General features: G+C 44.7%; 1 protein-coding gene across 1 annotated transcript in view; it reads right to left on the bottom strand.

Annotated features, from left to right (window-relative positions):
• mpped2a (metallophosphoesterase domain containing 2a) overlaps positions 1-24424 on the bottom strand; it is a 95326-nt gene that overhangs the window by 5775 nt on the left and 65127 nt on the right. The window contains exons 5-6 of the mRNA XM_080729737.1: positions 4749-4864; positions 3121-3234 (exon numbers count right to left, since the gene is read on the bottom strand). Coding sequence (XP_080585863.1) covers positions 3121-3234; positions 4749-4864 — 230 coding nt within the window. The remainder of the gene's footprint in view (positions 1-3120; positions 3235-4748; positions 4865-24424) is intronic.

Below are 24424 nucleotides of genomic sequence, written 5' to 3'. Positions count from 1 at the left end.
CATGTAAACACACAGTGGTTATTCGGCTCGGAAAGAGTCAACGACCATTGAAAATACTAATATGATAAATCACCAAATACGAAGAAACTACCCTAAAATCTAAATAACTGTATGACTTGTGAGTTGTGACTTGACTTGTGTTGTGAGAGAGAACCAGGAAACACCACAGTGTAAATGTGAGCGGACTGTTGACGGAGTCCCTGGCTCTGCTCTCTGGCTGCAAGCAGCCTACAGTGAAACCACGCCCCCCTTGATTGCGACCGTCAGGGAGCAGTTTACTATGAAAACCTCCACCGGCCGTCCGTCGGTCGGTCACATGTCACACGTCACACCTTTGCCCTGCTCATATCTCCGCATCAGTATATAGGGCTTGTTTGTTTATTGTATGACATCACGCCACATCATCAGCTGTGGACTCTGTGATGTCATCGTATCGCATCAGTATATAGGGCTTGTTTGTTTATTGTATGACATCACACCACATCATCAGCTGTGGACTCTGTGATGTCATCGTATCTCCATATATGGCCATCTCCGTATATGGAGATATAAGTCGTCCATGCCCAAGTATGGGCTGGTGAGGTCAGACTTTGTGTGATGCGTAGGTTATCTCCATATATGGAGATTCAACATTCCAGGCAATGCTCTCTTCCCTGGTGAGAATTGCCCCTTTATATAGGGCTTGTTTGTGTATTGTATGACATCACGCCACATCATCAGCTGTGGACTCTGTGACGTCATCGTATCTCCATATATGGCCATCTCCGTATATGGAGATATAAGTCGTCCATGCCCAAGTATGGGCTGGTGAGGTCAGACTTTGTGTGATGCGTAGGTTATCTCCATATATGGAGATTCAACATTCCAGGTGTAACTATGGCTACCCGTATGACGTGAGAGGTGGAGGTTGTGATATTTGTGGAGATAAGCGACCAACGGTCGCTTATCTCCCGATTAGGGAGTCTTACTGGTTGCGACCGTCAGGGAGCAGTTTACTATGAAAACCTCCACCGGCCGTCCGTCGGTCGGTCGGTCGGTCGGTCGGTCGGTCACACGTCACACCTTTGCCCTGCTCATATCTCCGCATCAGTATATAGGGCTTGTTTGTTTATTGTATGACATCACGCCACATCATCAGCTGTGGACTCTGTGATGTCATCGTATCGCATCAGTATATAGGGCTTGTTTGTTTATTGTATGACATCACGCCACATCATCAGCTGTGGACTCTGTGATGTCATCGTATCTCCATATATGGCCATCTCCGTATATGGAGATATAAGTCGTCCATGCCCAAGTATGGGCTGGTGAGGTCAGACTTTGTGTGATGCGTAGGTTATCTCCATATATGGAGATTCAACATTCCAGGCAATGCTCTCTTCCCTGGTGAGAATTGCCCCTTTATATAGGGCTTGTTTGTGTATTGTATGACATCACGCCACATCATCAGCTGTGGACTCTGTGATGTCATCGTATCTCCATATATGGCCATCTCCGTATATGGAGATATAAGTCGTCCATGCCCAAGTATGGGCTGGTGAGGTCAGACTTTGTGTGATGCGTAGGTTATCTCCATATATGGAGATTCAACATTCCAGGTGTAACTATGTCTACCCGTATGACGTGAGAGGTGGAGGTTGTGATATTTGTGGAGTCTTACTGGTAAGAACTCTATATAAAACAAACGTTAATATTAATTAGATATGCCTACGTCACATAACAGAAATAAAACAGAATGAGCTAATATTTAATGAGTGGCGCCAAAGATTTCTTTTCTACACAGAAACTGAAGTTCACAGAAATAGCTACAGAGACAGCAGAAAGCTCTGAAACCACAATGGGCCAATTGAAACATTATCATCGCTCCCTATCACAAGTGACTCATTGATATAATATATATTCATCGAAAAATGGATTTTGTGTTTCATGACCCTTTAATGCTCCACCCATCTTCGATAGGCGCATTCTAGTGATATGTTAATGCTCCACCCATCTTCTACAGGCGTATTCTCAAGATGTTTCCGCTTTCATAAGGTAGGACAGTAGAGAGAGCTCGACAGGGAATAGAGAGCAAAGGGTGGATGAACTGGAACGTGTATCACCAGTCAATTACGTCTGTGCCTCAGCGCTGCAGTCACCAGGGCTTCCCATATAATTACAATCTTTTTTTAATATTATTTAGATGGGACAAGAGGAGGGAGAGAGGAAGGTGAACGCAGAGGGGAGCGATGACACGGAACACAGGACCTGAACCGAGTATGAACCCAGGAGCTGGACATGTTGAAGTCAGCACATTAAGCAGACTCTGTCCCCAGGGCTCAGCCCCAGGGCTGCATGGGAACCTCAATGTTAAATTGGCTATTTTTTCCCAAAATTCACTCTTCAACTCGGGTACACCCAAAATGTCTGGCAATGCAGCAAACCGAAGCAATTGGATTGAATATGATTTTTAGTTATCGTAGTAATACATCACTGTTTACCGACGGAAGTTTTTTTTAATGAAATAAAGAAATATTAAAGATGAAAAATATAAATGTATTTAAAGATATACAATTATATTAAAATAAAAAATACATAATAATAAAAAGGAGGTACACTACACTAATTCGAATCACACCCGCCGATTGAAACAGGCTAAATTCGCTTTGTCTACATGTGCATTTCTGATAATTCGCTTCCTATTTTCGAATACGTTTATGGAAACACAACTATTGAAATATTCAGCCTTAAATGTCGTTACAATATACTGTACGTACTGTATGTATTTGTAAAAATAAATGTAAACATGAAATAAAATATAAAATGTGAAATAAAAAAATATAAAATAAAATGGTGACCAGGGTTCTCAGGTGCAGACAGTACCTTCATGTATGAATGACAATACCTTCATGTATGTACAGGTGTATGTACAGGTGAAGTACCTTCATGTATGTACAGGTGTACAGGTGTATGTACAGGTGCAGACACCTTCATGTATGTACAGGTGTATGTACAGGTGAAGTACCTTCATGTATGTACAGGTGTATGTACAGGTGAAGTACCTTCATGTATGTACAGGTGTATGTACAGGTGAAGTACCTTCATATACAGTATGTACAGGTGTATGTACAGGTGAAGTACCTTCATGTATGCCTCCAAAGGCATGGAGCTTTGGTCGCACTCTCTTCTGGACTGTGTTAAGCAGCTCCACGCAGCCCACCCGCTGCAACTCTTTAGGAACCCAGTCTCTGAAACCTGCGCAGAACACACACACACACACACACACACACACACACACACACACACACACACACACACACACACACACACACACACACACACACACACACACACACACACACACACACACACACACACACACACACACACACACACACACACACACACACGTATGTGCAGAGAATGTTAGAGAGGCAGGGGCTGACATTTCTAAAAGGGCCTTTTGGTGGAAATATCGAAGATAGCAGACCTCCGAGCTCACAACGCGTCACGCTGCGACGCGTTGTGAGCTTGGAGGTCAGGTATTTTCAATATTTGATACCACACTGAACTAAGCATAATCAAGTGAATACAGAGAGGGCAATTCTTTCAACATAAGATGCTGCATTCAAGTTCAGGAGAATTTGGACAAGGCAATTCTCTTGAATGCTGCCTTCAGGTAACGGCATGGAAAGAGGGGCGTTAGCATTTCTTTCAGCATAGTAAAAAGTAAAACCACATTCATGGTCTTGAGAGGGCACTTTTTACAGACGGATAAAAGGGCAGGGGCTCAAGCCACCTTTGATGTCTATGTGTGCACGTGCCTGCACACACACACAAACACACGCACACACACACGCGCGCACATGCACGCAAAACAATAAATCATTTCTCTCCTCTGCAGCAGTCCTTTCCCCCAGCCTTGCTCTCTCCAATCGTCTGTCACACTGGTGCAAAATCGAGTTTCCATGTAATCAAACGGGCGCAGCAGCAGCAGCTGAAGGCCAGGGAAGGAAATCACTCAATAAAGCCAGATGGGAAGCTCACAAAGAAACACGGCTGGAGGAAGAATGAAACGACTCGGGCCAAACAACTAAAGAAAACTAAATCAGCTTGTAGCCGAGAAACAAACAACTTCACCCCAACCATATTTCACCGTGGAGTCGTATACATGCGTGCTGCACATGCACACACACACACACACACACACACACACACACACACACACACACACACACACACACACACACACACACACACACACACACACACACGCACACGCACACGCAGAATCATATAAGGGACTGGAGTTTGAGCTACTGCTCAATATTGAGAGAGAAATTGACAGAATACAAACACAGAAAGATGTGCTTTCAAACGATCACATACAGTACTGTACCTGTACACACATTATGTGCAAACGACATGCACTCTCTCTCGCAATTATTTTGTGATAATCGTCATAATTGTTTACATGTTCAATGTTTATATATGTTCAAACATTGATTTTTTTTTTTAAGTATAAAGTTGTCAAATATGTCAGTAATTTCTTTGTATATTTAGGTTATGTATCATATCTGCCATGTGCAACTTCAAAGCCAAACAGAAATGTAATTGTCAACAACAAATACACAATTAAATCGTTAATCGCAATTATTTTAGTGACAATTAATCGTCACGTAAAATGTCATAATCGTGACAGCCCTACGCACGCACGCACGCACGCACGCACGCACTGTGGAAAGCTGTGATTGGCTAATTGGACTCACCCAGGGGAGGGCCGTGGGTCATGAGGATGTCGATGCCTTCGGGGACCTGGTTCCATTTATCCAGCAGAGACTGGCCCCGCGGCAGGTTGAACCCCCAGCCGTTGAACCACGGAGTCCTAGAGAGAAAGATACACACAAAACCATGTCAGAACAGGGATCAATTCCAGGCAGGCGCCAACTGAACCCAAACCCCGAATATCACTTCCATTAAATGGTAAATAGCCTTTATCCAAGGCGCTTCACAGAGATTGTGCATTACATTCACCCATTCACACACACATTCATACACCGATGGCGGAGGAAACCATGCAAGGCACCAACCTGCTCATCAGGAGCAACTAGCGGTTCAGAGTCTTGCTCAAGGACTCTTCGACACTAACTCTGGGGGAGCCCGGGATCGAACTGGGAACCTTCCGGTTGCCAAGCTGCCACTCTACCCCTAAGCCACTGCCGCCCTTAGACCAGTATTTCTCAAACTTTCACATTTCAAGGTCTCCCCATAACTCTAACTGTGTACGAATGTAACCAAATGAACCCTAACAGGTTCATTTGGTTCCATCTATACACTGTCAGAGTTACAGACTTGTATGGGTCAATTTAGACCCCCCTAAACGGAACCCACAGAGTCCCTGGAATCCATAGATACAGACAAAACCATGTCAGAACAGGGATCAGTTCTAGGCAGGCGCCTGGCTAATCAAATTAAACCCACTGAACCCCCCCCCCCCCCCCCCCCCCGAATATCACATCATCCATACACAGCAGATTAAAAGCAAAAGGCGGATTCCCAAACAGTGAGCAACCCCGTCCCGTTTCATCTGGTGAACATTTATCTGTCTCATCTCACAACACCAACCCCCCCCCCCCCCCCCCCCCGCAGCAAAGCGTTGTTGCCTGAGTGATTGACGGGAGACGGCGGGCCACCTTCGGCGCAGTGCGATAGAAAAATGCAGCGGACGGGGGTGACAGGCACCATCTCAAGTCTACGCCAGCAGACACAAAGAACCCCCCAATACGCTGCTGACAATGAAAAGAAGGATGAATGGATGGACGGATGCGGGGGTGGGGGTGGCGGGGGCAGATGAAGAAATAAGAGGAAACGTGCACAGGTTAGAGACGGAGAGAGAGAGTGGGGGAGGGGAGGACGAGGTTGAGAAGATTATTTTTTCTTTTTTTTGCGAGCCGAGGTTTCGGATGATAAATTGATGCTTCATTTATCACAATAGTGGTAATGGCGGCGGAAGGCTGACAACACGTTAAAGCAAGACAGATTATCACCCGGTAACATCTCTGTATGTAAGCTAGGAGAAATAGAACTAAAAACAAAAAGGCCTTATAGAATTAAAGAGTTGACCAAGTTCTACGTTCTTCTGTTCTAACACTGACTGATAATTGTTGGCTTTTTATTCTGAAAAGATAGTGAATTTTGCACACTTAACTGTGTTCAGAGAAAATTCAAACTAACTTTACTGACATCATTTTAAAACATCCGGAAAGCTCAACATGCTTTGCCAGGAAACATAAAATAAATAAATACAAAATATACCTCACGTTTCCAAACACAAAAAAAAAGGTTTGCATGTTTGCTCATGCTTAGGTACAGGAATGTGTATCTTTTTTTTTTTGTATCCATTTGTCTGTCTATGTGCATGTGCATGTGTTTGTGTGCCATGCGTGTGCTGTGCTGCCTATGCTATTCAACCAAGGGGAAATCAGGACTCCGCGGACATCAATAGTCTTTGTTACAGTGAGGGATGGACGCCCAGCACCAATCAATATCTTCTGTTCCACAACACAACCGGCGGAGCTAACAGAAGAACCAAAACATAGACCCTAAAGATTATAAGAAATATGAGGCCAAAAACACTGGGTTCATTCTGAAACCCGCTGGCTGACAAATTGTCTATCATAAAAGAATAATGCAAAAAGGGGTACAATCATTTTTATTTAGACTGACACCTGATTTATACTTGGTTGCACTTCGAATCACACACTGAGGCTTAAAAAGTCACACCTTTGGGTTGCAACATGGGAACAGGGACGTGCAGAGAATGTTAGAGAGGCAGTGGCTAAAATTTCTAAAAGGGCCTTTTGGTGGAAATATCTAAAATAGCAGACCGCCAAGCTCCAACGTCGCAGTGCGTTAGAGCGTGATGCGTTGCGAGCTTGGAGGTCAGCTATTTTCGGTGCTTGATACCACACTGACCTAAGTATAATCAAGTCAATGGATGGCATTTGCATTTATTTAAGCATAGTAAAAACTGCATTCATGGTCTGGAGAGGGCACTTTTTACAGAAGAATAAAAGGGCAGGGGCTCAAGCCCCCTTTCATGTCTATGTGTGCACGTGCCTGACATGGAACACTATTGAGTGTTAGGTGTCTTAACTGACACACACACACACACACACACACACACACACACACACACACACACACACACACACACACACACACACACACACACACACACACACACACACACACACACACACACACACACACACACACACAGGCGACAAGCTCTCCAAGACCCAGAGCTTGCGCGAGTGCGTTCATTCATTGGTTTGCTCGCTGACTCGCTCCCCTGCTCTCCGGTTCTCTCGCTGAGTGGAGCGCTGAGGGATGAGGTTAAAAATGAAATGTGAAGAGCGGGCGGGCGGGGCGAAGGCCGCAGCCCGGGTTGATTAATTAGAACTAATCACACAAATCGGAGTTAATGGAAGTCTAATGGATTAGCGGCGAAAGACTCGCCACTTCTCCCCCCCTCGGTAGGGATGGGAGCTCGGCGGCGCGGACGAGAGTCTGGGGGAAGCACTGAATCATTGCGGAAAGCAGGCCCTCGCTTGGACACCGCGCTATGCGCCAGTGGTGGAAGAAGTACTCATACCCATATGGGTAACTGGTCCCATATAAATCACTGGCCATCTTACTAGTAATATATAACTACAGTTACTATCCAAACCTCCACCGGATGTCAGTCAGTCAGTCTGTCCGTCCGTCAGTGAGTCTGTCAATCACGTCACATTTTCCCCCACCCCTCATTGATCAAATGGCCCTCTTCTAACACCACCATGAGGCCAATTCGTGCAAGACACATTTTTGGACACTGCTCCTACAGATTTTGCCCTAAAATCACGCAAACCCATACAAAGTATCTCTACAGTCATGTCATCAAAATGCATCTGTCCCATCTAGTGCCACCATCAGGCCGATTTTTTAAAAACACATTTTTGGACACTGCTCCCACAGATTTTGCCCTAAAATCACGCAAAGTGTTACACAGTATCTCTACAGTCATGTCATCAACATGGATCTGTCCCATTTCCCATATTCCCTCCTGATTGGCAACGATTGCCTTCCAAAGTTTGTGTATGCGACCTGACGGTCGCTTATCTCCCGATTTAGGGAGTCTTACTGGTAATATATATATAAAAATACAATGTTTGGATCTAAGATGTAGTAGAGTAGAAGTAACAGTAAAATGGAAATACTCCAGTATTAGTACAAATACCTCAAAATTGTACCCACGTACAGTACTTAAGTAAATGTACTTTACCCACCACTGCCTGCACACAGGAAGAGCGGCAGGGCTATTTGTCTGGAGGCCCTCCGATTCTCTCTCTCTATACTTTGGTTTGAGTAATGGCAACACAGCAACAACAACAACCCAAAAACACGCTGACAAATGGCCGAATGCATTTATTTTCCCCGTTCGTTCGTTCGTTCGTTGGTGGTGGGGGGGAGGGGGGGGGGGATAAATTGTGGTCTCTGGTAACCAAACAAATAAACAGCCAGTGCCGCTGATCTGTTCCGTGTTCCTCCGTGTTCCCCCGACGCATAAACACATTCGTCTGAGAGCAGGAACACCAGCCCCTGACATTAGCCGCGCTTTCCCGCGCCAGCCAATGAGAGTGGGCGGATGGGAAGCCAGGGTTCTGCTTGCTACAATGGCCCCATTGTTGGTCGTCTCCCTATGAAATATACCTTCCATGCCAGTACATTTGTTAACCTCCGTAGAGATTAATGACAGTCCAGTCACACATAGAGGAGAGACCGTTTCCTGTGCGCTACCCGCTACCGACACCACACTTTCCTTTATGCTGTGCTGCCGCAAGTGTGTATGCGTGTGCATGTGCATGAATGTGTGTGTACTTACGTACAGGACATACGGACGGACGTTAAGTATGCACGTACCAGATGTGCCATTTCAAAACGTAACACGTCCTGCCATTGGCAAGACAGTAGATTTTCAGGGGATTTGCAGAACATTGAACTTGTAGATCAGCTATTTTTGCTATTTTTGTGACCTTCTCTGGTCACAAAAAATTAAATCTACCTATGAAGGTGGATTCTGCTTTTCAATGGGAATGGAATGGTTTCTTGACATTTGTGAATTTCTGCAAAAATACGCTCTATTTTCCATAACAATTTGAAAGACAAAACAGGGAAAGAAACCTGTGGAAAAAATGCACTTGCATGAACATTTCAGGAAAAGAGCAGTAAATACCGAAGAGTTGAAATGGCACATCAGTATCAGTTATTGTAAAGTATACAGAACGTACGTGTCTGTACCAAAGTAGTCATTTCTTCCTAGAGCAGCTAAACAAATGTTCTGCAGGACAAGTCATTAAAAAGGCTTATTTTTGAGTGCATTTATGCAAACCAGCCAGAGTGTGTGTTTGTACAGCGTATGTACAGTACAGTATGTGTACAAATGTGATTATATTTGAGAGTTACATGTGTGCATACATGTAGGCAGGTGGTAATCAGTGGTTCTCAAACTTTTTCATGTCAAAAACCCCCAAAATGTTATGTATCAGTGACCCCACAGAAGCAAATATTTGAGTTACAAATGTTCGCTTTAAAAAAACATATTATTCAAAGATTTGCACACATCTTCACAACTTTTGTGAGCTTGTATATCTGCTATTTTTCAATAGCTTAAGCGTTTTGTGTGTGTGTGTGTGTGTGTGTGTGTGTGTGTGTGTGTGTGTGTGTGTGTGTGTGTGTGTGTGTGTGTGTGTGTGTGCGTGCGTGCGTGCGACCGGGCGTGCGCGCACGCGTGTGTGCATCCTGTGCGTGTTTGGTGTCATGGGGCGACATTGTGAGCCCCCAGTATCAGTCTGACTCTCTCCATCTGGAGGAGAACATCACCGTGGCAACAAGGGGTAACGACGCATCTGCAGTGAGAAGACCAGAAATAGAGGAGAGGAGAGGAGAAAGAGAGGAGGAATTAAAGAGCATGAGAGAGAGGGAGAGAGAGAGAGAGAGAGAGAGAGAGAGAGAGAGATAAAGAGAGAGATAAAGAGAGAGAGAGAGGAATGAATGCGAGAAAGCAAAGGAAAGAGAAACTGAGAGGTGGGAGTGAGAGAGGGAATAAAGAAAAGAAAAACAGCGACAGAAAGTGAAAGACGGATATCTTGAGTGAAAGAGGGGGGGAGAGAGAGAGAGAATCTTCTTGCTCACAGCATTTGCACTGTACTGTCTATTTTTCAGTGTTGTAAAAAGTACTCACATTTTATACTTAAGTAAAAGTATCAATACAGCAATGTAGATGTACTTTACTTACAAGTAAAATCCGGAATTCAAAATGTACTTGAGTAAAAGTAAGAAAGTATTGGCATCAAAATGTACCGTACTTAAAGTACCAAAACTAAAAGTACAAAATGCTTGAAAATAGCCTAGGTATAAAATAGGTATAAAGTGGTTTATTCATGTTTTATAATATTATAATTTATATCTGCAAAGTAACTAGTAACAGTATAATACTGTTATTTGCGGTGGAGATCATTTAAGAATCCAAAATAACATAACAAGAGGTGTCTGGACCCCGGCCCCGGCTTCAAACAAAGGCATGCACGCATTTTTAACGATGACTAAAAAACGCACGCACACCACGGCACGCACACACACACACACACACACACACACACACACACACACACACACACACACACACACACACACACACACACACACACACACACACACACACACACACACACACACACACACACACACACACACACACACACACACACACACACACACACACACACACACAAAGACACAAATCACAAACGCATGGCGACAAACACTCACACACACACACACACTCGCATCACCTCGCACGCAGTGAACAACACCAAAGAACTAAAAGGCGGTAGCCATGGTAACAGCGAGCTAACGATCCCCCGCGGGAATCCAAACAGGTTGAGTGTGCTGTGCTCCGGTCGGCCATGCTGCTGCTATCGGGTGCCGCCGGTGTCTCCGGTATAGCGACGGCGGTTGGTAGAGGTGAGTCAGACTGGGAGCGGAACCCATTTAGCCCTTTGCACGCGCAGTGCAAACGTCAATATTCAATTAGGCCCGTGGACATCATTAGGACGCCGGCGAGTCTCGCCGGGCCTGACACGGCTCTTAACCCATCTCCCCTCTCTCTCCCTTGCGCACTCACTCCCACCGCCTACATCCCCTGAAGCAGCTCTCTCTCTCTCTCTCTCCATTCCTCACTCTCTCTATCAGGGTCCCTGGTCGGGCGCCCCTGCCTCCTCGACCCGCTCGCCCTCAACAAAACATTTAATTTTCTCTAAGAGCCTCCGTTTAACCTAATGCCTAGCACGCTTAATGGATCTTTTTTAGCCCCTTTTACACTGCAATTATGCACTAGCAATTGTTTCAGAAACGTCTTCGAGCCACTCGCTCCTGATCCTCTCGCTGCAGATTCTACAGTGAGATGTATATTATGTACTATATAACTACCTTGTCCATCAACAGCCTCCCTCGCAGACTGAGTTTGTAATACTTAGAAATACCTTTTAAAGTCATTTCGCCTTTTAACACTCGGGTGACTGAAAATAAAAAACTACCACTCTGACTGCCTTTATAGGTCAAATTGACAGGTAAATTCTCTCCCTTTTTGCCCAAGAGAGCAACACCCTCCTCGCCTGCTGCCAGCGGGGGTTCTATTGTCTGTTGTTCTATTGACAATAGAACCCCCGCTGGCAGCAGGGGAGGTGGTGTTGCTCTACTGGGCAAAAAATTGTAAGAATTTACCTGTCAATTTGACCTATAAATGCAGTCAGAGTGGTATAAATGTATATTATTTCATACTTAGGAAATGTTTCAGAAGGGGAAAAAAAACGAGAACATATATCTTGAGTATTTAGGAAAAGTCATGGAAGGGGACATTTCTGAGACCTTCACGGGGAGAGTTATTGCACTTTGCAATCTCAAAATTGGCCAAAATGACCTGTTAGTCACCCATGTGTTAACTGAAACAGTGACAAGAAAGTAAGGGCAGAGAAGGTGTAGATAGATACAGTAGATACCTTTATTACCCCAAGGGGGAAAAGGGGGAGAGTGTTTTTTGCAGGTCTTTTAGTCCGAGTGTATCAAAAAAGCAACTGGGTTAAGGCAGCGCGGAAGCTTGTGATTGGCTGCACAGAGGTGACTAAAGTCTGGGGGACGGAGATACACCTAAACCTAACCCTAATCCTAACCTCAGTAAATCATCGCTGGTGAATGCTAACCTGGTGAAATGCTAACCTACAGACGCTGGTGAATGCTAACCTGGTGAATGCTTGGTCCGACCTGCCGACACTGGTCGGACCAACGGTGCTTAACCCAGTTGCTTTTTTGATACACTCGGACTGAAAGACCTGCAAAAAAATACTCTCCCCTATTCAACACTGGTCCTGAGGTGGGAAGCAAAGACCTGGACGTTGTGCTGGTTTGGTGGTCAAAGCATTGACTGATTTTGATCAACTCGTGCACATACTGTATTTCATGTTGTGCGATGGGTCCAAACAAAGTGCAGATCTCGATTATAAAGCATGGTCAGACGATGAACGACGTAGCATTGCGCTTATCCGGTGACATGCCGCACGACTGGATGAATTAGGAGGCAGCTGGCTAGGTCAGCTGATGGTCAGTCACACATAACAATGATCAACTCACATGTTTTATATTTTGGCAGAAATTTGTCAGGGAGCAAAAGTTAACACTGGGGACCCTTAATCCAGCATCTTGCTGACAAGACTGCTTCTGTCCTAAGAATTCGCCTATGAAGACAAAATTGTGTGTGAGGCTTAACTCACCAAGCTTCCTTTGCCCCGTACCTGACCCAGCACCAACACCAGCCAACACCAGAAGCTTTATTTACCCTACACTGGTAGCCAGGCGAGAAGGCCAGACTGTTTAGTAAATAAAAGTAGAGGCCAGCCTTCTCTGGCTGCTTCCCATTCAACAGACGGCTCAGCCACGTCCTATTTTATCCACAGAGCAGCACATGCAGTCAACCTAAACCCCGACAGAAAAACAGCAGAACTCATAACATAGTAAACATACTGGTGCAAATGCTGGCAAAAATGCAGGTGAATAAACACACATGTGCACGCAGGGGTGTCACACCAAATTCTGGGCCCTGGGCACAAGGATTCACTGCGGGCCCCCCATTAATGTTCTTCATAGGGGGAAGGGGTTTAACCCATTTAGACTGGGAACGCATTATAACGCATTATTTTGTGCTTTAACTATTGAAAAATAGCAGAGATACAAGCTCACAGCGCTTGTATATCTTATGAATCTTATGAAAGTCTTTATTATGAATATTTCAAATCCTTCGAAGGTTTGAAAAACCTATGTTTCTAAATACATATATTCAAGAGATTTGCACACATTTTAACGACTTTTCAGAAATAGCTGATCTACAAGCTTGCAGTGCGGCACTCATTAAAAACGTTTGAGATTTCAGGAGCAGTGTTGCTCTTCGACAACCCCACCCCCACGATCAGGCACGTGCACACATAGACATCAAAGGGGGCTTGAGCCCTCTGGTAAAAACAACTGGTAAAAACAAACCTAGCCCAGCCCAGCCCTACCCTCCCCTGCCCCTTCAAACAAACCTAGCCCAGCCCAGCCCAGCCCTACCCTCCCCTGCCCCTTCTTTGTATATACTTACTGTTTGTATTGACGTACTGTATTTTGTTCTTTATTTATTTATTTATTCTATATCTACTGCATAGTACTGTGTTCTATTCGTCTGTCATTCAATGTTATATGAGATACTTAAATGTTTTCCTGTGGAAATAAGCTTAGTCTTTTCTAGGATCTCCTTTTAGTAGACCTTGTACCAGTGAACTGTACCATCATGAAACTGTACCTTTTTCTATGCAAACTTCTAATAAAGTCTTCAATCAATCAATCAATCAAGCCCCTGCCCTTTTACCCGTCTGTAAAAAGTGCCCTCTCCAGACCATGAATGCAGTTTTTACTACGGTGAAAGAAATGCAAATGTCCTCTTTCCATGCCATACCTGAAGGCAGCTTTCAAGATAATTGTCCAAACTCTCCTGAACTTGAATGCATCATCTTATGTTGAAAGAATTGCCCTCTCTGTGTAGAAATCCATGCCGTTACGCCACATCTCCAGTATTGGCTTGATTATGCTTAGTTCAGCGTGGTATCAATCACCAAAAATAGCCGACCTCCAAGCTCGCTGCGACGCGTTGTGAGCTTGGAGGTCTGCTATTTTCGATATTTCCACCAGAAGGCCCTTTTAGAAATTTCAGCCCCTGCCTCTCATGCACATTCTCTGCACGTCCCTGCCCACGATACTGTATTATTTGGCGCTGTCACAGAGTTCCTGGACATAACCAACACAGCAGGAAACCATGCGCCTGTACTCTGCATCCAGACTGCCAGGGATAGCGGAGAACATAAGACAAGAAGAGAGAAAGAGAGCTAGCGGTTCAGAAGGAGAGAGAGCGACAGAGAGAGACACTGAGTAGAGGGAGAGAGAGAGAGAGAGTACTATTCCCCCCCCCCCCCTTCAATCCCCTGGGGAAAAAAGGCTGACATTTTTGACCAGGGTTATGCACACAATAATTGTACTGTCTATTATAGCTATGCAGTTTAAAGCAACAGTTACAGAGTAATCCGTTTCCAGGCCTAAGCGAAAAGAGGTGTTTATCTGTAATGCTCCCGTTTTATATAAATAATGGATTAGATTAAACTGCAGTCTTTGAAGGGTGTCTAAGATGGCATAAACTGTAGATAAACTGATGGCTCTGAACCCCGATGGAAACAAGCCTCCAGAGATTTTTTTCTGTTGCTTTTATCATTTTTAATTCATTTTCTATAAAGTGTTCGCTCAATTTATCAATCAATCAATTAGTCAATCAATCATTCAATCAAGCACAACAACTGTGCTCATGTTGCTTGCAGAAAGCTTGAATCTGAATGAATCATATAAGTTACAATATTTGATCACCTGGTTGAAGTGAACCTCCTCATTGTAGTCGCTGCCTTTCTATGTAGATACGTAGCTAGATAACACACATTATCTATATCAGGGGTCTTCAACAGGGGGTCCTCAGAGTTACTACAGGGGGTCCTCCAAATCTTTGTGTGATAGAAGCTTTTTTCCTCCTTTAACCACTTGAACCCTAATGTCCATATTCTGAGAACTTTAGCCAAAAATAGCAGATCTACAAGCTCACAACGCCTCGCGCTTGTAGATCGGCTATTTTTGGCGAATAGGTTTGGTGTAGAGGGGAAAAGTGAAAGGTCAAGTTCATTAAGTATTGACATTTCAAGTGGTTAAATATCTGGAAATACAAATTGACATGAATCCAAAATACACTGATGATTGTGCCTTTCAAACGACAAACTATATGGTATCTATGGGTTGTGGGGGTCCCTGCTTCATCTCTCTCTCGACAAAGGGGTCCTTGGCCTGAAAACATTGAAGACCCCTGATCTATATAGTCATGTGATCAACCTACTTAAATCAAAATCCTTTTTCCTTTGGATTCCTTGGATCATGACGCAACTGGCAATGTGCCAGATTCAATTTTCTACCACAGGGCTTTTCCTTCCAAACACACGTTTTGCAAGTAACTCCTACCGATTTTGTCCAAAACTGACACTAATCGGTACACATTACCTCTGGGGTCATGTGATCCAGATGTGTGAGTTAAGACTTTTCAGATCCTATTCCAAGGGGCTGTGACCAAAGTCTGCGGGCCCTGGGTAGGCAACCCGGCCTGGCGGAGACCTGAGCTCCGAGGAGCACACTTGTGTAGTTGTGGGCTCGCTGAAAGCTAACACGTATGTTATCTTCATTATTTCTTTATATATCAGTCACGTTCTCCTCAAAACGTTGTACCGACAGTACAAAGGCAGGGCCCTTAGCCAATGAGGTGCAGCCAAAGGGTAGATCTTTGTGCCCATACAATGTTACATGCGAGCCCACACTGTTTCGTAGGAACAGTATTTCTAGTTTTTCATAAATTTAGCATGATTTCTGTCTGGAAACCAGCACAACGTTTCCGAAAATCAGCCTATTGCAAAAAGTTGGGAGAAACCAGGACACTAAAGTGCCGCACCTAAAGGGGAATTAATACCACTAATTTTCAACATTGAACTATGTCATTCACCTTACCTTTGTTGTTTGGAAATAAGAAAAAAGTGAGAGAGAGAGAGAGAGAGAGAGAGAGAGAGAGAGAGAGAGAGAGAGAGTCTAGAGAGAGAGAGAGAGTTTATGAGTCTAGCCCCACCCAGCTGTAGTCAGCTCTTTTCCTAATCCTCATTCACATATCTGCTGGTCATTACGTCACACTGTCATACACCAATCAAAGATCTCATTCAGTAAGGAGGGCTCCTTTAAATATGGCTCGCTTTCTCTACCTTGGTTATCCGAAGCCTCGGATACGCGCTGCTAGCTGCCTCCTTCACCCCAGCCGCCACCAAAGCTCAAATACTTGATTACGTCTGTTGATTTAAGTTGTGAGTCAATGTATTGCTATTCTACTGCTATAGTATCCCTATGGGGGTCTTGCTTAGCGTTCCCTGGTTTTGCTTAGCCAGCATGCACAAAATTCAGGGAACATCTGCGAACGCGGAGCCCTTAACGCCAAGATTAACTGTATTCCATTTATGCAATAAATGGTTAAATCTACTCTGACGTGAGTGTTCCTGCCTAAAGTAGATTGATACAGAGGAGAGACACACAGAGAGTCAAAGGAGTCAGAGAAAGAGAGTCCAGGAGAACTCGGGAGAGAAAGAGAAAAGGGGCAGAAGAGGAGGAAAAGTGTTGATGCCCTGGCGATCCATCGTGTCTGACCTCTCTGTCAGAGCTGGCCAGGGGTCAGCGGGGGGAGGGGCCTAATTGATCAAGCTGTCAGAACCAATGAGGAGGGCCATGTTAATGGGACTTTTATAAGCCCCGTGGGACTGGGCACTACCTGACACACACACACACACACATGCACACACACACACGCACGCACACACACACACACACACACACACTGTATGTGTAGTTCCGAGCCGGAGCAAGAATATGCAGTGTGTCTGTGTGGACTGTGTGTGTGTGAGTGAATGTACTCACTTGAACAATAATTAGTGTGTGAAATCGTATGAAGTGTGCATGTGTGTGAGAGTAAGAGCAGTGTGTGTGTGTGTGTGTGTTATTCCTAGGTGAGTGATTGAAAGTGAGTGTACCCTAAACGTGTGTGTGTGTGTGTGTGTGTGTGTGTGTGTGTGTGTGTGTGTGTGTGTGTGTGTTGTTTGTGAGAGTATAATCCCAGAGCACAGGTATAGCCTTATTAAAAGGAGCCAAGTGGAGACTGTGGCTGCAGGGTTTTTGACAAATGGCCTCTCAACCACCACAAGGCCACCTTTACAAACTTTGGGGACGGCGAGGCAGAAGGGGAGAGATGGTCACAGGGGTGAAGAGTCTGCGTGTGTGTGTGTGTGTGTGTGTGTGTGTGTGTGTGTGTGTGTGTTAATAACCAGTGTGTAGTGACTGATGAAGTGTGGGATGGATTAATCTCACAGCGGTCATACGAGCCAAACAGTGAGGCGCTAAGGGTTAGCCAGCAGACTTACCCCACTTAGCTACGGCCCGGGCCCGCAGGGAGAGGCATTCACACACACACACACGCACGCACGCACGCACGCACGCACTCTGTCTCTCCCCATGGGCTGTGTACATGGAGAATCAGCCAGCCGCAGCTTGACCTGTAAGGCTGCTCTCTGAAACAACAGCAGCGTCTCTCAGTATGGGGAGGTTTCACACCAAACACAGCTGCTCCACACTAACCCTGCCAACACTACACCGCTACTGCTGTTTGTGTTTGCACGCTCGTGACGCGCGTGTGTGTGTGTGTGTTAGGTATGGCCCGATAAGTGATATTATCGTTTATCGTGACAAAGAACACTAATCGAATCGTGGAGATTTCATTTATTGTGATATCGTCCTCGGCCATGCACTGGGATCAATTCACCTTTCATTTGACAGGCTGCATATCCAGTACCATTTAAACCCTCTATTGGTAAAATGTACTTATAATATACGTACTTGATACAGTCTTTTTTTCACTCTATACCAAATCTCAATGCCAAAAATAGCCGAGCAGATCGGCTATTTTTTGGCAAATGTTCCGCCCCAGGATAATGGATGTTGGGGATATTTTGATTATCACATTAATATCGTAAATCGCGATTTCTTTGGTCACAATAATCGTGATATGACATTTTCATATTGTCCCATCCCTACTGTGTGTGGGGACTGGGGAGTTATTAGAGAATTAGAGCTCATAATATTGTCTCGGCCGGGATCAAATGTAATGGAATGGTGGGACTGATACTAAACTCTCTCTCTCTCTCTCTCTCTCTCTCTCTCCCCCTCCCCATCACGCACCTCCATCTGCCCTCCGTCAACACCTCCACCATTTCCCCTCTGTGCACTTTGCAGCCACGGTGGAACGGATCATTCTCTGCTGCCGAGACTGCCTTTCAGCTGGGCCACAGAGTTGAGTGTAGTGTGTGTGCATACTGTACAATAGACACACACACTGTGTGAAGTGAGGTGTGTGTGTGTGTGTGTGTGTGTGTGTGTGTGTGTGTGTGTGTGTGTGTGTGTGTGTGTGTGTGTGGGTCCTCTGGAGTGTGTGTGTGTGTGTGTGTGTGTGTGTGTGTGTGTGTGTGTGTGTGTGTGTGTGAAGGTTGCAGTGTGAGTGCGGGAGAGAGTGTCATCAGCACAAATAGCAACCGTGAATAGCAGAGAAATTGCATATGCGTGTGTGTGTGTGTGTGTGTGTGTGTGTGTGTGTGTGTGTGTGTGTGTGTGTGTGTCTGAATAAGGCATTCAAGTGGAGTGTTACTGACAGAGATATACAGAGGTCAGTGGTTGATACAGTGGAGTTCATAAGGTTGACCAGTAGGATTAAAACGCTTACCTGCCTCTCTACCAGGGCTTAAAGACTCTGAAATATCTGACTGCAGTAATGTTGCTGGATGTGCTATATTTGCTTGTCAATCTCTGCTTGAGGTAGGGCTGCACCAATGATATTGCTATATTTTCCCTGAGTGTTTCAGTAAAATATCACAAATTATATTGTATTGGAACTAGAGATGCTCCGATTGCGATTTTTCCGGCAGATACCGATCACCGATCATTATCAACTGGAATCAGTATCTGCCGATACCGATATTCCTGATCACAGCGTAAAATCCATAAATTCTTCTATTTATTGTTACTGTAGCAGCATTTATATATTTAATGATTCTTCTTACAAAACATTGACATTGTATATTAAGTATAAACATTAGGAGATTGCAGGCTGAGGGCCTTTAGTATCAAATTCAACTTGTAGGAGTTGAAGCTGAGGTTACATTCAGTCCCACAGATAAATATTGTGAAAATAGCTGATCTAGCTTGTAGATCGGCAAAGCCGATACCGATTAAAGCCGATACCGATCAAAGCCGATAGAGGCATTATCGGCCAATCGCGATCACTAATCAGAACTCTAATTAGAACCACTGTGTTGGCTATATAGTTTATACTTTACATGTTGCCGGATTAAACCAATTTAACGGAAAACATTTGTGTTTGCGTGTGTGGTGAGAGTAGTAGTAGTAGTAGTAGTAGTAGTAGTAGTAGTAGTAGTAGTAGTAGTAGTAGTAGTAGTAGTAGTAGTAGTAGAGACACTAGTATTACAAAGCTTGTATGCATGTACCGCCTCGTGCCCTGCCTATGGACATCGTAGGAGGGGGAGGGGGGAGGGGGGGGGGTATGGGAATAAGGGAGACGTGTACATGTTAACGTGGCATCCCGGCACTTTGAAATACGGATCTGTCAGGAAGTCAGGCAGGTCTGGAGAAACCTGACACCGGCCTGATAAAAGAGGGGCGATCTGGAGCCCAGTTATAACCCCATTCAGTGTGAGGATGTGTGTGTGTGTGTGTGTGTGTGTGTGTGTGTGTGTGTGTGTGTGTGTGTGTGTGTGTGTGTGTGTGTGTGTGTGTGTGTGTGCGTGCGTGCGTGCGTGCGTGCGTGTGCGTGTGTGCGTGTGTGTGCAGAGGTGTCACACCAAATTCTGGGCCCTGGGTACAAGGATTCGCTGCATTATTTTGTGCTTTAACTATTGAAAAATAGCAGATATACAAGCTGCGAGCTTGTAGATCTGCTATTTTTGAAAAATCTTGAAAATGTGTGCACGTCTTTGAAGGTTTTTTGAAAATAAATTGTTTCTATCTAAGTGGTACTCAGACTTTTTCATGTGAAGGACCCCCAAAATGATATGTATTTGGCCACAGACCCCAATCTCAAAATATTTAGTTCCAGGGACCCCCCAGAAGCAAAATTTGAGTTACAAATGTTCGCTTAAAAAAAATACATATATTCAAAGATTTGCACACATTTTCACAACTTTTCAAAAATAGCAGTGCGGCACCGTGTGCCGCGCTGCGAGCTTGTATATCTGCTATTTTTCTACAGCTAAAGTATAAAATAATTAAGGCCCCTCCACCTTGGACCCTAGTAACTCAGTCCCACTCCCCCACCCCTTGTGACGCCCCTGTGTGTGTGTGTGTGTGTGTTTGTGTGTGTGTGTGTGTGTGTGTGAGTGTGTGTGTGTGTGTGTGTGTGTGTGTGTGTGCGTGCGTGCGTGCGTGCGTGCGTGCGTGCGTGCATGGGTGCGTGCGTGCGTGTGTGCGTGTTGGGGGGGTTAAGGCCTATTCAACCTGCCCTGAATGAAGAAAAGGACAAGGGGGGTCCCATTACCTATAGCCCTCCCTTTTCTCCTCTGCTCCGACCTGGGAGAACTTGATCCTGGAGAACAATGAGGGGCAGGGGAGAGGGTGTCGGGTGGTGGGAGACGAGTGAGAAGGAAAGTATGAAGGAATATGTCGGGGTCATAAGCTTATAAGCTTTCCACCGCGGCAACGGTCGGCAGAGAAGTTTTCATTTCCCTGTGCGTAGCTCCAAGGACTTCAGGCCCCCATCACGAGGTGATTCAAAATCAAAGAAATGCCAAGCCTCCAAGAGGAGACATTTCTGAAATCAAAAGCAATGCACTCAGTCACAGGGATATGAGCTTTCAGGGCCATTCCAAAGCACATGAATGACGACTATGAATACTTTATTTGACCCTCCCCCTCAGTCTGTGTCGCTTTCTTCTTCAACACAATGCTCTCATAACCTCAGTAAGGAAGTTAATTGAAAAGAAAAGGGGGAGAAAAAAAAGAATACACTGAAGAGCATCGCCGAAGAGCGACACGAACTTCCATTCAAGACGCACAATTAGAGGAGAAGCGAGGGGGATGAAGGGGACTGGAGAGAGGGAACATCATTCCATTGTGCCGTTGAAGGTCAGTCGCTCAGACACACAGGGGCGCGCGTGCAGAGGGCGACATGAAGAGAAAAGCAAAGAAAAAGAAAAAGAGAAGCGGCTCAGAGCTGCTTAAACAGATTGGCTGGGAGTCTTGCAATTGGATGGAAACAAAATGTTGTGAACTGTTGGACGGGACCTTCTAGACCAGTGGTTTTCAACCAGTGGTCCGGGGAACATCAGTGGTCCTTGAAGGGGTTCCAGGTGGTCCCCAGCTAAATGATGGTCGAGTTGGTAACCAAATGGACCCTTATAGCTCTTTAACTCTTAAATTATTGTTAAACATCTTATTACTTAATTTACAAGAAGTCTAGACAATTAGAGAATGCAGAAGTTATCTCCCCTATAGTACCACATCAATACAGCATGGAATTATGGACAAAATCTTATCAACGACAACAAACTATTCGTTTAAGTTTCGGATCTGATAAACGACAAGTCATCAAATTGTGCTTTAATCAATACAACACAAAGAGACGCAGGGAAGAGATGAAAGTGACGATGGAGGACATGGGTTCTGTAGTGGACCCAAATCCAGGATTATATATGGCTCTGAACCGCCTGGGAAACTCTGCTCTACCTATGAGCACAGCGCTGCTGTCGGCCAGAAAACCCTGTATCTCCATATTTCTTAACTTATGTTTTTTTTCTCGTAAATGAATACCTTACTTCATCACACTGCAGTGTTACACAAAAGTAGAAAAATAGCAGCTCTGCAAGCTTGTAAATCAGTGATTATTGCTATTTTAAATCTTTAAAGCAGGGGTCTTCAACGTTTTCAGGCAAAGGACCCTTGAAGATGAAGCAACTTTTTCATAGATTCCATATAGTTTCATTATTTGACAGCACAATCATCAGTGTATTTTGGATTCATGTCAATTTGTGTTTTCAGATATTTAACCACTTGATCCGTCAATAGTTAATAAACTTGACCTTTCACTCTGTACTTAGTCTGCTCTTTTTCCCTTCTACATCAAACTTCTTTGCCAAAAATAGCAGATCTACAAGCTCAAAACACCTCACATCGTGAGGCGTTGAGGCGCGAGGCGTTGTTTTGCTTAAGTTCTCAGAATATGGACACTAGTGGTTAATATAAAAAAGGGGGAAAATGGTTCTATCACTCAGTTTTGGAGGACCCCCTGTAGTAACTCTGAGGACCCCCTAGGGGACCCCTGCTTTAAAGTGAATGTGGCTAAGTCTGTCCGAGGGTTTTATAAATATTGAACCAATGAAACATGAAATATTAACAGGAGCTTGTGACTGCATACTAACTACATTGGATCCATTGTTATTTCTTCCTGAAAACATACCATGTTGGACATACAGGGTTTTCCACCAGACAGCACCAATAGATCACTGGTGCTTTGCCTGCTGCGTTTATGTACCGTGAAACATTACTGAAGTCCTTCTATGAAGTCATACTGTATATCTCAGCAAAGGTTCTCACAGATGTCCGTTATAAAATCCAGGACCGAACATATAATGCGCAGTGGTGTAAAGTAACTAGGTACATTTACTTAAGTACTGTACTTAAGTACAGTTTTGAGATATGTGTACAGTTTTCAGTACTTTTACTTCTACTCCACTACATCTCGGATCCAAATATTGTACTTTTACTCCACTACATTTATTTGAAAACTTTAGTTACAAGTTACTTTGCAGATATAAAGTATTATATTATAAAACATATATTAAGCACTTTAGTCCTATTCTATACCTTGGCTATTTGAAAATAGCCGATCTACAAGCTCACAGCGCGTCGCATGATCTGCTATTTTCAAACATTTTGTACTTTCACTATTGGTACTTTGAGTACATTTTGATTTCAATACTTTTGTACTTTTACTCTAGTATATTTTGAATTCTGGACTTTTACTTGTAACAGAGTATTTCTACATTGCAGTATTGATACTTTTACAAAAGAAATTGAGTACTTTTTCCACCTCTGATAATGCGCAGCTTTGGCGTTGCACGGACTCCACTGGCCAACCAGCCGGGGGGGTTTCAGGGGTCAGGGGTTGTGTCGGGGGGTCAACAGGAAAGGCCAAGGGGTTAAGCCAGTGCAGACACGGAGCACCACGTCCGAGGTTATTGTCCCCCACCTATCAACAAGTGGATGTTAGCCAGGGCACAGAGAAACAGCTGGGGGGAGGGGCTGGGGGTCAGGTGGTGGGCAACAATAGGCCACAGGAAAAGCAAGGAAACTGGCATTGTTGCCCCGGGTGGGGGGCACACAAAGGACCGGAACAGGGACAACAAAACGAGACAAAATACACGGCCTGTGTATACAAGGGGTTACAGCGAGCAGCCATGTGGACAACATGACCATTACACACATCATAAGGCAACAAAACACCAGTATCTGTCGAGAGTCTGCAAGAAGAAAGAGGCTACAGTTAGTCGTCCAAAGGTCAATGTGAAGTGTAAAAGCTGTTATCGTGTACCGTGCTACAGTTCACAGATACAGGCTACCTACCACAAGATAGGGAAAGGTCACAACCCAGTAGTCTTATCAGCAGCCGTGTGTGAACGGATGGCATTGGTAGTAGTGATCGGTGGGGAGGTTGGGTCTTGTCCTTGCCACCTGTGGGTGTGTGTGTGTGTGTGTGTGTGTGTGTGTGTGTGTGTGTGTGAGGGGGAAGGAAGTGTCCTGTACCCTGTGAATGGTATCAACGGATTGCAGCAGGCCAGCGCATAGTCTGTCCTTGTGTTTACAGGGCCCGTCTTTAAAGACCATGATTGATAGGCCACTGCGGACAGCCCTCACCTCCCTGACGCAGAGACACAATGCGTGTGTGAGAGTGTGTGTGTGTGTGTGTGTGTGTGTGTGTGTGTGTGTGTGTGTGTGTGTGTGTGTGTGAAAGAGAGAGAGAGCAAGATACAGTGATGGAGAGACTAGAGAGACATAGGATGCTGGCTTTTCTATCAGGGATATTTAGGACAGTTTAAGGGCACGCCATTCAAGTTTTGGATGTCCGTCTATAACTCCTCGTGAT

Source organism: Nannobrachium achirus (assembly GCF_963921795.1).
Source record: "Nannobrachium achirus genome assembly, chromosome: 7".
Lineage (NCBI taxonomy): Eukaryota > Metazoa > Chordata > Actinopteri > Myctophiformes > Myctophidae > Nannobrachium > Nannobrachium achirus.
This window is presented reverse-complemented; position numbering and strand designations above follow the sequence as displayed.